Source organism: Melospiza georgiana, chromosome 6, assembly GCF_028018845.1.
Source record: "Melospiza georgiana isolate bMelGeo1 chromosome 6, bMelGeo1.pri, whole genome shotgun sequence".
Taxonomy (NCBI): domain Eukaryota; kingdom Metazoa; phylum Chordata; class Aves; order Passeriformes; family Passerellidae; genus Melospiza; species Melospiza georgiana.
Genome location: NC_080435.1, coordinates 3,680,664 through 3,696,356, shown reverse-complemented (window position 1 = coordinate 3,696,356; position 15,693 = coordinate 3,680,664). Strand labels below are relative to the sequence as shown.

The 15,693-nt window shown below is 39.6% G+C and overlaps 1 protein-coding gene across 3 annotated transcripts in view; it reads left to right on the top strand.

Annotated features, from left to right (window-relative positions):
* The window catches only part of DPF3 (double PHD fingers 3), a 167,812-nt gene that overhangs the window by 118,294 nt on the left and 33,825 nt on the right, over positions 1-15,693 (top strand). For 2 of the 3 annotated variants that reach the window (XR_009114554.1, XR_009114555.1), the window contains 2 exons: positions 8,123-8,251; positions 11,073-12,480. Coding sequence is in view for 1 of the 3 variants with exons in the window: in XM_058025627.1 (XP_057881610.1) it covers positions 8,123-8,251 (129 nt within the window). In the remaining 2 variants the exon portion in view is untranslated. The remainder of the gene's footprint in view (positions 1-8,122; positions 8,252-11,072; positions 12,481-15,693) is intronic. The other variant, XM_058025627.1, reaches the window with a different exon arrangement.

Sequence of the window (15,693 nt, the reverse complement as noted above, 5' to 3'; positions counted from 1 at the left end):
TCTGCTAGCTTAAGCATCTGCCCTGCAAAACCACCTGTGTACACTATTTCATGGCATCAGCCTGTTGTGCCCAGTTCCATCACAGATTTTATTATGTGGATAAATCTCTAGTGGAGAGACCAGCCAAAGTTGTTTGTGTACTCTAAGCATAATTGGATACCCAGTCTCCAGAGATAAAAAATTAATGTGCTAACCTCAGTGTGCCTCCAAGCTGTCCTCCAGCTCCCCCACACAGTCATCTTTGAAACATTTTTATTTCCATCCAGGCAGGGGGCTGGCCATGAATAAATGAGGAGAGTCAGCCCCTCAGTTGGAGACAAGCTGTTTGTTCCTCTCCACAAGCAGCATCAATTTGAAAAGCTACATCAGGCCTACTTTTCCCTGCCTCAGTGATGATCCTTGCTGGGGCCATGGTGGGAGCTACTTCTGAATGGAAGGATGCATCAATGCCCACCTTGCAATAAGATACCCTGCAGCAGGTGCTTTTCAGTGAAAATATGTACATTACCTTGAGTTAACTTCTTAGTCATTTAATCTGTTTGGGTTTTTTCTCTTTTCAGAGTTTGTTTTCATAAGGAAAACCACTCAAAATGCTAAAAGAAACAGTAATGATTGGAGTGTTTGAACTGTGTAAAGATTTCCCTTAAATCCTTTTTGCAGCTGTAAATCACTGAGACTTTTGTGAGGGTATTTTGCAATGCTGAGTTAAAAAACAGATCAGTTGTTTAGAGTTATGGCATAGTGGAAAATCCCAAAATCATCTTCTATGTCGACGGAGAGCTAATCTGCAACCCACGTTTTTGTTTTTTGTTTGTTTGTTTTGATTGGAGTCATGGGGTGGTTGTTTTGGTAATTTGGTGTTTCTTTTCTATACTGCCTGGACAAGGACTAAAACGTTGCTGTTGATGTGCAACTGTCATTGAAGAGAAGCACCGAGTGCTTCTCAGTAGTTTGTGGGAAAATATTTCCAACCTGACTAATTGGTTTTTGGAACACATGTGTTGCTTCAACAGCACATCAGCTCTCAATTTAGGATTAATGTATTTGTACAAATACATCATTAATGTATTTGTAGGGTTTTTTTCCTTTTTCTATCTCCCTGCGTTTTCTGCCTTATTTTTTTCCTTCTCCACGTAGAATTCGAACCAAGTAAAATCCAAATGCTTTGACTGAATTTGAACTGAATAGGTGCTCTCTGCCTTCTCAAACTCCTCCAGTGGGTAATTTCCAGATAAAAGCCTACAAGATGTTGCAGGGACCTAATTCACAGCACTGGCCATTCTCACCTGAATACTGAGGGGTGCTGCCAGATGGGGCTGTATATTGGGCATTATAATACCTTCTTGAGGTGGGATATGTTATTCCCTTAGGGAAGTGTGCTTCAGTGGCCAGGCGCCAAGTCTCTACAGAGGCACCCCTTAAAGTCAGGAAATCTGTATGTTAAGATGTCAGACTCTTTTGTCTGCCTACTCTATATCTCCTACTCTAGTGCTCATGAGGCACTAGACAATTACAAAGTTTTACTCCTAGCAGTGGGTTTTTGGCTGATGCTTTAGGAGTTCCTGCAGAAGACTCTATAAGGTCAGTGCACAGAAATTCTATTAGATGCTGCCTTAAGGTGGAGGAACACTGATTCTCTAAATCTACTGAATCCAATCAGTTGAGGCTATATTTTCCTAGCTGTACCTCCAGCTACCTAGCTCACCTTCCACCTCTTCCATTAGCTGTTCAACTTAAGGGCCACACTGATTCCTGTAAAAGAGATGAACAAATGATCTTCCTTTCCCCACACTTAGAGGCTTCCTCTGACTTTTACAGATGTACCTCCTTTTCCTAGCACTTCTTGTAGTGCTCCTTGGCTGCACTTCTTTGTGAGCAGGGGCTGTAGGAAAGGCAAATGTTTCAGAGTTGCTAAAAGTTGTGCAAAAGCAACAGCTTCTTCTATCCCCACACTACTAGCTAACTCAAAAAAGGAGATAAAATCCAGTTACTAGAGAGACCTAGCAATACTTTGGGTGGGTGGTTTGCAGCACCTCTCAGTAGCATATCCTGCTTTTCTGGCTGCCAGCAAAAGGGCATGCCCATCCCATGTGGGGGAGTGCAGCATGGGGAGCCAGAGCTAGTGGAGGCCATGGGGCTGTGGAGGATGATTAGCACAACTCTGGGAACAGAACACCAGCCATTTCCCAGCGTTACACCCAAGTTCCAAGTGTGTTTGGTAGAAAAACAGCACCACATCGACACAGATGTGCCGCCTCCAGCCTGCTGCAGGGCCCTGTATCAAGTGCACCAACACTTCCCAGTTTTGGGCCGGCCAACATGCTTATCTCTGGTGCTAACAACAGAGTAAGTGACTGGCAATTTCCTCTCATTCAGTTTGATTTACACTTCTTCCTGAAAAACGGCAATGAAAAGCCCATGCACTTAATTCACGGTGAAATAGCTGCGCACATCCCTGCCTGGCTGTGTCCATGTGAGAGAGCAAGAGCCTGGGGCACCCTTGAGCTGTGCATGGCCTGCTCCTCACCACAGCAGCAGCTGTGTTCTTTCTTTGTTCCTCCCCAGGCAGGGTCTAGCCTTGAGCACAGAAGCAGCTCCCTGGTCTGCCTCTCTGCCCACCATTGCTCGCTGTACCCAGCAATAACAGGGACAGAAGGGGCTGCATGCCCAGCCAGCCATCTCCCTCCTCTTCCATCAAAGAAAGCCACACTCCAGGCACTGCTTTTCTGTTGCCTTCTCCTTAAAGCCATGTTTTCATTTAATCATCACAGTGTAATTTCTCTCGTGAGCCTGCCTGGCCTGCACCGAGCCGTTCTGAGCAGCAAGCGGAGGGGCCGCGCTGCGATTCCTTCCACGGGAGAGCAGAGGCGGGCGGGCGGCAGGGCCAGCGCAGCCAGCCGGGCCCGCAGTCACCATGGAGACGGGCCAGGCCTGCCCGGGAGGAGCGCTGGCAGCCGGGGGGCGAGGACAGGCACACGGAGACATGGCTCGGCATTATCTGTCACCGAGCCTGCAAGGGGCCTGGCCACTGCGAGCGCAGGCTCTTGGCCGGCGTTCTCCTGCTCAGGCAGGCTTGCCCTTTGCCAGGGAGAAAAAGGGAGGAGCTGGAAAGGAAAACTGGCCCCATCTCAGACAAAGAGTCTTGTAAATGAAACAAAAAATCCCAACAAACAAAACACCAACAAAAAAAAGTAAGTCCACCCCTTTTCCTCCATCATGAAGTGCACTGGCTTGACTCAGGCCTAAATGCAGGGTCCTGCGGTCTCTGTTGTGTTCTGAAGATTCTTGTTGCAAACAGAGTAAATGGCCTGATTCAAAGTCCTTTGAATTGAATTGAAAACCTCCAGTGTGCTTTATTGGTTTTGGATCAAACCCAGAAGAAACAGGTAAGAGCTGGACAAAGTGTGCTAGGAAAAATCCCTTAGTGAATGCATGTATCTCTGCCTGTAGCCAGTTCTCGGGAATCATTGAAATAAATGATGCACATTGAAATAAATGATCCACACCCCAGCAGCAAGGCATGCTCTCCATGCATTCTCTGTTGCCTTCCCAGCAATGTGGGTATGACAAAAAACAGGGATAAAATGCTGCCAAACCTAGATGCCTATCTTAAATTATGGTTCAGTATTGTGCTGTATTGCCTACAGGCTGAAGAAATATACAGTGACAGTGACTTTTTTATCCAGGAGCAGAAAACTAGTATTTCTTTTAAGCACTTGTTCCACCTCACAAGGTTTTGAAGATTGTGATCCAAATAATCAAAATAATTTCACACAGAAATCATAAAAATGCATAGATATAAGGTTCTATTTATTTGGGGGTTTGTCTGTATATATTTAAGGGTCACATTTTGAAGAAAAATTATTTAAAATATCTGTACTCTGGATTTTCTGTTTAAAAAACAGAGACAAGGTTTCCTTCTTCTGAACTTGCCTTCCATCAAAGAAATTTTCTGCAGCCCTGAGAAGTAGAAAACTTCTAATCTCTAAAAAGAGATTTTTATTGAGTCATGTGGCTCCAGGAGATGATGTAGAAAAGAAAATTCCTTATTTCTTGATTTTATTTCACTATAAGCAGCTTGCTTTTATTATTAAACTGAAACTACGTGGAAGATAACTTACAGGGTTTTTTTGGTTGCTTGGGAGGGGCAAAGGGAAGTTAGAATTCTCTTTAGAGCCTCTGCTTTCAAAATCAAGAATGCACATAAGGTATTTTATATATTTAAACTCAGTCAACTTGTTTAGTTTTCAGGTTTTGTCTACAGAACAATGTTACTGTGTGATATACTACATAATTTATGTAATTTAACAAACTTTGCTAAAAGACTACTGTGAATGATGATACCATATTTTAAGTAGTTCTTTATTCTGCTCAGCTTGTTATAGCTTGAAATTAACTTGATTAGGCTGAGAAGAAAAAAAAAGTTTGAGAGTAAATGCATACCAAATTTATTTGGAAATACTGACTTTGTTTTCACTCTGCATCCTGTCTTCACGTGAATCATCGTTCAGGTTCAGGGAAAGTACTATTTGAACTGTACAGATCTTTCCATGCCTCTCCTTATTCAATTTTTTAAGTTTTAAAGTATTTTTTAAAAATCTGGTACACAATTTTAGGGGAGATGTAAATGAGGACATCTACATTCTACATTCAGGTTTCATCAAAAGGTGAAGACATTCATCTTTTGATGAAACCTGAAAACAACCCTAAGTTGAAATGGCAAGAGGCACTGATTTAAGTACACCTCCTATAAGCAAACTTTAACTCAGGCAATACTCAAAGCTTCTCAGAGCTTTTGATCTGTTTTTGCAGTTTGCAATGTAAAAGAAAACCAGAGGAGTTTTGAGTAAGATTGGACAAGGCCATGGCTGGTTTTCAAGCCATTGCTTTTAAACAGTTTCTAATTATGGGTGAGTTGTTTGTTTTTTTTTTTAACCAAATCCTTGGAGGCAGTCACCTGATCTAAATGAGTCAACTCTCTGCTAGAGAGTTATTTCTTGCTAGTTGAGCTATTTTGCTTAAACTTGCACCTTCTATTTGTCGATCACCTTATGCAAAAAGTGAATACCTAGTTAATTACTATGTCTCAGATGAAAAGCAGCAACATTACCCCGACGGAAATTGTTTTTTCTTGTTTTAAAATCCATAGTTTTATTGATTTAGGCGTGAGATCAGGGTTGAGCTTTTCCTGCATGATACCCTGTTCGTGAAGATTACATATTAAATCTTGCCATTTTTCCTTTGTTTTCTTATTCCTTCATCATTTTATAATGACAGTAAAATAGAACTAGAAACTCTGAGGATATATGCAAAAAAAGTTCCTTTCAAAGTAAGAACTCTGCCATCTGAAAATCTCTTTATTCTCAAACCTTCTGTGATTTAGCCTGTGACTTAATTCACTGTATGGTACTGAACAAGAAAATAAGCTAAGTCAGGTTTGGTTCTTGTTTTTGCAAACATTAGGAAAAAAAAATTGAAGAGAATAACATTGCCTGGCTTGTTTGGCTTTAGAGATACATAATTTAAGATATCATTAATGTAACTTTGAGAACTTCTCATCTGTCTATGACTTTTTAGGCCTGATATCTCTATCACTCTCTACTGAGCCAGCTTAATAAGTGAGCACACAGACACTCAGATTAAAAATTAAATAAATTGGAAAAAAACAAGGAAGAAAAGAAAGGGGGAAACAAGGAAAAGAAAGAGAAAAAAGAATAAGAGAAGAGCAATCAAACCTGAAGTTTATTTCCTTTCCAGTGGTCTGGGAGAATCCCTTCAGCTTTGTCATACTCAGCAAATACCCTCCATCTCTCTCACACAATGCAGATGGATTGAGCGGTGTAGGTACTTTTGAGTCCCCCTGTCCCATTTCCAGTTTGACAGTCAGTGGATCTTACGGCCATAATTGGTGTGTAAATAAATTTAAGTCACTATATACAGAGTGTTAATTACACCACTGTGAACAGTGGTAGAAGTGGAGCTCTTTCCTAGGTCTGCTGGCTGGCACCCTGACTGCTTGTGGCCTTGCCACAAGATTTTTGTGTGTTTGAGTTTAAGCCAGTTTACCACTCTACCTCCAAGTCTTTCAGCTTTAAAATGCAATGCAACCTTACCACGAGACTTAATTAGGGTCCAGAACACTTTGGTTAGATTCAATGGCAAAAGAGGCTTTTGATCTCACTGAAGGTTAATAATAGAGTCTTCATGTCTGTAAGGCACTTTAAGAAACTTGGATGAAAGGTGAAATAATTTAATAAGGGACAACAACAAAAAAAGTCACTGGATTCTGAGCTTGCTGAGTTTGCACTGCACATGGACTGTCTGTAAATGCAGAATAATATAAAGAGGTAATTACTTAACTTTTTCAAAATGGAGCTGCAGTGGGAAATGTAAATGCTGGGGAGGTCTGTTTTTTATACACAAAATATGTAGCAGCAACAACTTTATGATCATTTTGTTACAGCTCTTAAAATGAGCCAGTGTGCTAGACTTCCACCTGGTTCCTGTTCTTTTTTTGCTTATCTTGCATATATTAAATGCCTTCCTGGAAGAGACAAAATGCTAATCTAACACTGGAAGCTTTTCTCTTTTTTTGAGGAAGTTGGGAATCGGTCAACCAGGATCATTTTAGAGCAAAGTCCATTGTTTAGTAAATACTGTCAGGATCTCCATGACCACACAGGAAGATAGTGATGTATTTGCAGCCTATAGGTTAATTTTCTTCTTAATTTCACCTTACCTGGAATCTTTTAGTTACCAATCTCCAAAAGTTCAGCTGATCAACATCTGGAAATAAATGAATAACTAGATGCACTCAAACCAGAAAAGCAGATTGAACTTGGAGGAAATTTTAATTTTAAGTGTATGTCTTGGACTGCTACCAGAAGCCCTTTAGAATGTCATTGTTCTTTGGGGGAAATTTGAATGTGGACAAAAAGACCGTTAATAAAGGCTGTCAAAACATCTGTTAAAAATCTGCAAGTTACAAAATATGCATTAAAAACATAATTAAATAAAGATGGAGGAGTTTAAAGTTCTTCATTCTCTCATTTGTAAAGTTCACGCAGTAGGCTTAGGCCAGGTATACCTACTGGCATATAGCTGGAATTTTTTATGTTAAAAGGAACAAAGACAAACAGCAACCATTACCTCCACTCCCTTCCCCAGTTCATAGAGTGTACAGGAAGATGTTTTCCTTTTCTGGAGAGCAGAGGAGGGAAATGGCTGTTGTGAGCACGAAAAAAAGGACCTTGCTGTTCTGCTCAACTAAGAGGAATGCAGAAGACCTCTGCCCTTCTCTTCTTCCAAAGGGATCTGCATCCTCCTTTACTTAAGATCAGTGTGTGTCTGCTCCTTTCCAAGTATTCCTAGCTGGAAAATAATAATATAGCCTTGCTCCTTTTCTCTTGGCTGAAAAAGTCTTTAACTCTTCTGGTTGGGATGTCTGCCCAGGCTCACTCTGCACCTGTGCTTGGTGCTAGTGTTGGACCCTTCTTGCTCATCCAAGGGAACATGACTGCTACAGGGGCCTTAAGTCTTGGGTGAAACATCCCCAAATGGCTTTACCTGTGAATATTCAAGAGCTTTTGAACCAACCTTCTGGCTAAAGACACTCTGCTACTTAGAGATGCAGGCCCCTAAGAAGCTACTTGAAATAAAACTAGTAAGGGTACTTATCCCCCCATCTTCCCACTGTTGATTTTTGAGTTTTGGAGACTGTATTTTTCCTTTATGAATTTGTATTTTGTGGGATTATGATGATGACAGCTGCCTGAAAAACCAAATTTGGCTTACTGACAACATAGGTCTTATCCTGCCTCAGGGATTGCCTCTATACAAGACCCTGAACTGTAAAGGCATATCTGGAAGCATGTCCTTGAGAAGGAGCAGCCTGGCTGGAATTATAAAGGAAATAGTAAAGGGCATTTCAGGCAAAATAGAGACAACCCAGGGTGTACTTAGAATGGAGGTGGTTTATGCAGTTCACTTTTTGTTCTGATTGACAATGTTTTGGGAAGACTGTGGCCTGCAAACTCACTGAGCTAACACCATATCACGGATGAGGGGCAAATGGTCCAAGTGAATGCTCTTGTAGTAAATCTGATTTCTAACCCAACTACAGCCCAGAAAGGACCAGATGGGGTCATCATTCCCAATAACTACTGTGACTTCTGCCTCGGAGGCTCCAATATGAACAAAAAAAGTGGCCGGCCTGAGGAACTTGTATCGTGCTCAGACTGTGGGCGCTCTGGTAGGTGACTCCTTCTTGCATCTTTCTTGTACAAAGGTTTTTGTGATTTGGTTTTTGCACCTTCTGAAGGTTTTGAAGAAAGGCATCATATTTGGGAAGGGATTTAAGATGGAATCTTACCTCTTCTCTGTGTTTGTGGGAAAGGATGGCTGAAAAACTTTTATATTATAAACCCCATTATTGGATTCACATATTTAAGCTAATGGGGTCTTATGAAATAATGAAGTTTTAATTTATTATTGGCTTTTGGGAACATTGGTACATGTACTAGTTGTTCTTCACATGGAAGGAGAAAATCCTATGACAATTTTGCAGAATGGTCTCTGTCTTTAAATGCTGCAATTACAACTATAAATTACTTACAAGATTTATGAAAGTTGCATGACAAGCATTCCCATTGATTACACATTTCATGCATTTCTTCATCCAAAAAAGAAAGAGGGAGAAAATTACAGGGTAGGTATGGGGCTAGCTGTCAAGAATTATCCTCTTATAAGATGACTATCATTAGTTTTGTTTAAAGAGGTTTTTATTTCTCCCTTCCCTTCTCTCTTTTTAAATGTAGGCAATTGTGTCTTTCCCAATTTGAGTTGTCTTTATTTCTGGGCTGTTGTTTTCTTCCCTCCTTTCTTAGTTTTTTTATTTTATTTTCTTTCTCTTTTTTTTTTTTTTTTTGGACAACATTATACCAGCTGAACAGTTATTTATAGCTCCCATAGGAAGTAGTGGTGGTGGTAGAGGGAATTGGGAGACCTTAAACAACTGCATATTCCAGCATTGGTCCAAGTTTCCACTTGTGATATTTTTGTTTTGTGATACTAGTGGTAATAAGATGGTGATATAGAAATCTGAAAACCAAGGAGGCCTTGAAACTCAGTATGAATGCTGCTCCTTCTGTACTGTAGTCACTGAAAGATGTCTGTTGCTTCATGGCTGAAATGTGATGTGGAATGTTCTCATGCCAAGGAAATGGCCTTTTTATGCTCCTGCTGAAATTCATAGTAAGCCTATTACCACATTCAATGGGAGAACAATTAGACTCTCACTGAAATTGCCTTCTGCAGTTGTTGTGACCTCTGAAGACATTCTGAAATTACACTGGTCACCAGACAATCAATGGCAACCCCTTTGGTTTTCTCCAGGGGCATCCTTACGAATGCTGTGTCAGAGACATGGACCTTTTAGTGTACACGTGATTGCTTCTACTAACTGATGGGGAAAGTCCATGGAGTCTGTGGTGCCATCTTGGAAGATTACTGCCCTTTGCCTTGATTGTTATATTTCAATATAACTGATTTCAGCATCCTGATATGGCACAATGAGATGGAGCCATATTTTATTGCTACTTAAACATTGTTATGGTGGTTATATCAGAATCCAAATACATTAATTCCCTTGATTCCTTAGTGTGATAGAACAAGTAGATCAGCCTGTAGCCTAAACTGTGCCAAATCAGTTCCATTAAATGCTATCCTTGTACAAATTCTGACCCACTTGGGTCATTCATAGGGTCTGCAATGCTGTGACTGATGTGTGATGAAAGTGATTAAGGTATAACCACACACTAATCTCTAAACTAAAACAATGAAACCTCTTTGGTGGCTGACATCTTTCTCTTTTATAATAAAGGAGAATATTTTCATGACACTGAAAGAGAGGTCATGGAAATTATATTGCTTCTTCTGTTCACAAAGTCAGTAAAATCACATTTCTACAATATGGTTTATCTGCCAATTATTTTGTTATATCCATTTTCTTTTTTGTGAACAAGACTTACTTCTTTCTGTTTCAAGCAATGCAGTGTACTTGTTATCTGGCTGATTCCTGTAGCTGGAGCAGGGAGCCAACAGTTGGTTGCCTAAGTACATGCTACTGTTTGTGAATAACAAAATAGCTGTTCCCTAAAATCTCACACTTGAATTTTGTTGGGGCACAAGAGATATATCTTTCTCTACCATCCCTAAAGAAGGAATTTGAAGGTCATACTATTAATCACATAAAAAGTTTGTCTGAGAGAGAAAACAAACCTCAATTTCACAGATTTCAGCATTTGACTTCTCTTTTTAGGAGTCTTCTTATGGTTGTTGTTGCCATTATTGGTATTGTGTGGAGAATTTCCTGTTCCATCTTGAAAGTTGGATCGACTCACACAAATTTGAACTTTCCAGTGTTTCCCAAGATGGGATACTTCTCAGTTGTTTTAGTTGTTGAACTGTATATATTAGTTTTGGGGTTTTTTTTATTTTTGAAGGACGTGCCATGACATTTGTATTAAAGTATTGGTTTAGGTTACTTTCACTTAGTTTTCACAATGTATTTAATTTTGTCTACGGAGGAGGTTCTTTAGGATCAGGTGAAGAATGGGGATAAAAAGTAGTCCTGAGGTTGATGAGGTGTCTAGTGGTTTACATCTCCGTAGCAGAACATTTGTGACTGTCGATGCCATTGTGCTTAGAGCTAACAGTGTCTCATTACTTACATGGTCTAAAAATATTTTTAAATTGATCTAAGTAATCATGAGGAAATATTTTACTGTCTTTTGAAGAGAGGAAAACACGATTAACCCTTTCGCTGCTGTAGCTATGGGCACCTGTGGTGTTTGTAGATTTTCTCTTGGAAAGAGAAACTGATCCTTTGTTATTTTCCTTACTGCAGTTCTACCTATGCTATGTTGTTGGGGTGCACGGGCACATACAAGCACACACCTATGAGCTTGATAGTCTGACTTGCTTAATGATAATGAAAATGATGAAAAAAAATGATGATGATGATGATGCCTTTTGCTTAACCCATGTGCTGATATATTCATCATACATGTCAGCTCATTTGGGAAGAGAAGGCAGGAGGGACGAAGCAGCGGCAGCACGCACTACGGAGGACTTGTTCGGTTCCACGTCAGAAAGCGACACCTCGACCTTTCATGGCTTTGACGAGGACGATGCAGAAGAGCCTCTCTTGAGCCGAGGAGGTGGCTGTGGTGGCAGGTCTCCCTCTGCAGACAAAAAGGGCGGCTGCTAAAATAACTAAAAAGACACAGAAACTCTGAGCTGTCCTTTCCACTACTAAGATTATTATTACATTTTTCATTTTTTAGGTCCTCTTGGGTTTTTGGTTGGTTGGTTTTTTCCCTCCTCCCCCCCCTTTTTTTTTTTTTGTTTTTTGTCATTTTTGTTATGTTTTCCCTGTGGGGGTGTACACTGAAAGCACAAGCATTTAAAGCTCTTGACAACTACTTTGAAGAGACAGAAGGTTTTTGATTTTCCTGTTTTGGTTTTTTTCTTTCTCTTTTTTTTTCACTTTAATTTGGTTTTATCACATCTCCCCTCCTTCTCTTTCTCTCTGGAAACATAAAAAGTGGATTTAATATTTTTTTTAATAGTGAGCAGAGTTGATTTTCTTGTCTTTTAATATATATATATCAGCAAACCACAAAAAATACAAATGGGTTGGAGAACAGAAAGTAAACCCAAATAGTTTTTTTAATTATTATTATTATTTATATATTCTATGTATTATTAGAAAAAACTACTTTTTAAATAAAAATAGAAAAAAAAATCCAACAAAAAAGCAATGGATGTCTACTTGGTAATAGAACTGTTTCTAGAGAACCACTGTGGGCGGACTCTATCAGGGGACAAGGAAACCCTTGATGTGATGGCATCTGCATCTTGAGATTTTGCACTTACTGTAGCATGTGAAGTCTGGCTCTTACATCTGCTACGCTACAGCCTGAAAATACAAGCAGCACCATCGAAGACCACGGCCTTGGGGAACACATTTCCATCTCCTTTGGACACCTTTACACTCAATAAATCTCCTCTCTGCATCCCTTCGTGTCTTCCCCACACTGTTCCACTTTTTTTTTCTTTTCCTTCACCGTTCACTTGATGGACAGCAATTTCCGAGCATAGAGGTGGAATATGAATGGCAAGTCATATACATCACAGAAAAAAACAAAAGGAGCAGAATCCTGGAAGAAATGACATGGAAAAATACCTCACCTATTCTTTTCTTTCAATTTTTAAATTTCAATTCACAGCATTTTTTCCTGTGTTGCCCTCGTTTTCTCTCTGTAGTGTCTCACAAGACACTTTATTTGCTTTTTAATGGCTTCTTTTGAAATAAACCAAAGCAATACTAATTAAAGTTCCAAGGGCAATGGAGAAGAGAGTGACTCCCTTCCCAGCGACTTTCCCAGAAAGGAGGAAACATGCAGCAGGATTTGAAAGGTATGTCCAAGCTGAAATGTCTTTCACTCAATTGTGAAATTTCTTGCCCTGGCTTTTCAGCAGACCCCTGACTGAGCTTTGTTGTTGCAGCAAGTCCCATGGATTAAATTGTATTATACATATGGGCCACATTCATGCCCCTGGTGAAACTAATGGAAGTTCTGTGAGAGCAGGATCCACACTTGTGTACAGTCAGAAATGATGCAAAAGGAGTCAGTGTGTAGTTATGTTTTGCTGTCCTAGTGCAGGCAAAAATCTCCCTGGAGCAGGGGCAAGGTTAAGTTTTAAAGATCTATTTTTACTGATGTACATAATGCAAACAGGGTGAAATCATGACCTGATTAAGAGCAAAGGCAAAACAGACATTTCTTTGGACAGTGCCTATTCCTTAAACTGTAGGTGTGTGTTATTGATACCAGAGTAAAAGTCTTAGCCTTGCAATAAGGAATTTGGATATGTACAATGAAACAAGCCAGACCAAATGGACCCCGTTTTTCCTGCTTCTTTGCTAGGGTAGTCTGTCTGTGAGAGCAATTTCAACTCCCTCCTCCACCTTCCAACCTTGTAGAAAAAAGAGAAATAATTCAGTCTCTTGATTTTTTTATTGTTCTCTTTAGACATGAAATGAGCAGTGGCTAAATTCTGCTTTTAGGTATACAGGCATAAATCCAGAATATAAGCTAACTGATGTCTAGATTACATTAATAATCCACCTTCAGGATGCTGTTAGAAAACATTACAAATTCCTCTGTATGTGTACATCAAAGGCCAGAGCCATGCACACTTGCCAGGAAAGAGCCTTTTTTAAGGTTTCCCCATTTTGATAATTCTTTTCTGTGTTGCTCCTGATTTATTATAATCAATCAAGTGTCAAATCAATTATATTTTGACATAATGCTGTCAATGAGAACTGTACTTCAACTGATAAAAACATTGATTTCTTCCACAACCAGTCCTTTTTTTCATCCGAAATAGTGCAAGATAAATAGATAATGTTTTGCTACTCTGCTGTATTTACTAAAGCTCAGTCCTTACAGCACCTGAATTAGGTAGCTGCAACCTACCCAAATAGATCTTTCAGAAGAACTCCCATCACTGTATAAACTGCAGAACAGGCATACTCTAAGTGGAGTTTTTCCAAGTGGAGTCCTTAACATTGTCTTTTGTGAACCATGCCTAACGCATTGTGGGCTCTTTTGGAATACAAACAATAATCAGATGCCCATAATTCATTAAGTCTTGAATTAGTTTCACAAATGCAGTTACTATAACAATGCATACAGTCTTAATCCTTTTGCAACTAAACCACCCATCTTTGTGACAACTGGGTAGCACAGTACCCTCAGAAAGAAGTCACAACAGCTCATGAAGTGTATAAAAATTGCAGGCTGACATTTATTACAGATAGCATAGAAAATATCCTCACAGTTATTTATATCATTACTTTGTATATGGATGCTCACTCATTCAATATAGTCCTAAAAGACCAAGTAAGATAATATTAATTCATTTTTATGTAGTGAGAGTAGTTCTTTAATTCCTCAAGATGCCTTATGAGATTGAGATAACCAACATGAGTTTAGTCCAGCAGGATGAGCAGTATGGTGCTGACTGTAGGAAGGCTTTAATTTAAGTGAGGAAATTAGGACATAGAGTTGGAAGCTAAAAGAGTACTTGTTTAAGCTAGGTTGTAAAATAGAGTTAATGGTGAATATGGCATGGAGTGATAATATGGAAAAAAAATATTCTCAGGATATGTAGTGCTGGAGTGAAGGGTGGGAAGAGGGAAAGAAGGTTGGTAGTTCCTGAGCTGAAGGAAGATGAAAGCAAAGCAAAGGGGCTGCTGCGCAAGACCCTCTCATGAGGGGAAGATGACAATATTAGTTAGGCAGAAAACATATAGGAGGATGTTTCATAAGTGAAATTAAAAAAAAAAAATAAAAAAGAAAGGACTCTGAGACTAGCATAACCAACTCAGAAATGAGAGAACTGCACAGTGTCAATTGTATCTTAAAGGGCACGTAGGTCCCAAACAAAACTAGGGAGGCATAAAAAAAGTTTGCAATGTGAATTCTATTTTGTAATTAAACATTTATCTTTGAAATCAGAATGAATTGTGATGCTCTTTATTCCCCAGTGATTTCAGCAATTTAATTGAAACTTTCTGTTCTTCATAAATTCTTCAAAGGTGTAGTCCTTCAACTAATTACAACCCTGGCTATCCCAGTTCTCCAGTTCTCATCTTCCAGATGTCCTTCTTATTACAGGAAGGTTGGCACAAGGCTTTCCAAAGAGTATCCTGAAACACATGTTCCAAACAAACCACATACCCAAATAAGACAAACCCAATGTGAAATGTGAACAAAGGGGTGTTTCATTTCAGGCCCTTAATGCAGACTTTTCTATGTTAAATAATGTAAGCTGTCTCCTCAGGCACCTTTCCACTGCTCCATACTAAAGGATCTTAGAAAACACACATAGTTTCTGGAGTCCTCCTCTGCTAACTCTGATTCACAGATGGGAGCAGGAGAATGAAGGAAGTGGCATGTTGCTTAAGCAACTGATAGGGGAGAAGAAAGGCTACATGGAGTGGGCACTGATCCTTAGCCTATTCTCTTTTGAAGCATTTAATTACTTGAAATTTTAGCAGGGACAGACCTCAGCTCTTCCATGAAAACAGTATAAAATTTCAAGCATGATAATATACACTGAGAAAATTTAAAGCAAATACAAGATTCTGGCATAGAAGTTAAAAAGTAAAAGGAGAAACGGGCATGTGGTGGAAGAGGAACTGAAATCTAACTTGCTTCACTTTGCATCTCTTCCCTTCACCCAGACACCCCCCAGTTTTATGGGCTATATTTTTATTTATTGAATATGTAATGGTGCTTGAAATAACATCATATATATGTGGTAAGGTCATAAATGATGAGCCTAGGCTGATGAAACAAGGGCCAGAGAGAACTCTACCACTGACTTCAGAAGGATTACCACTGGGCTTTCTTAGCTATTGCTTTTATTGAATGAAACCTCTCTATTAATATGCTTGCTGGTATGGTGTAGACAAGCTCTGAGATGGTCATTTGTTTCAGCAGAATGTGTTATTAGAGTCCCCTCCCCGCATTGTTTTGCCTTTGAGCTTTTACATTAGTTATTCATTTTGAGTTGCATTTTGCCATGTTAGAGACCTCAACTTAGGCTCTTGATTGAAGA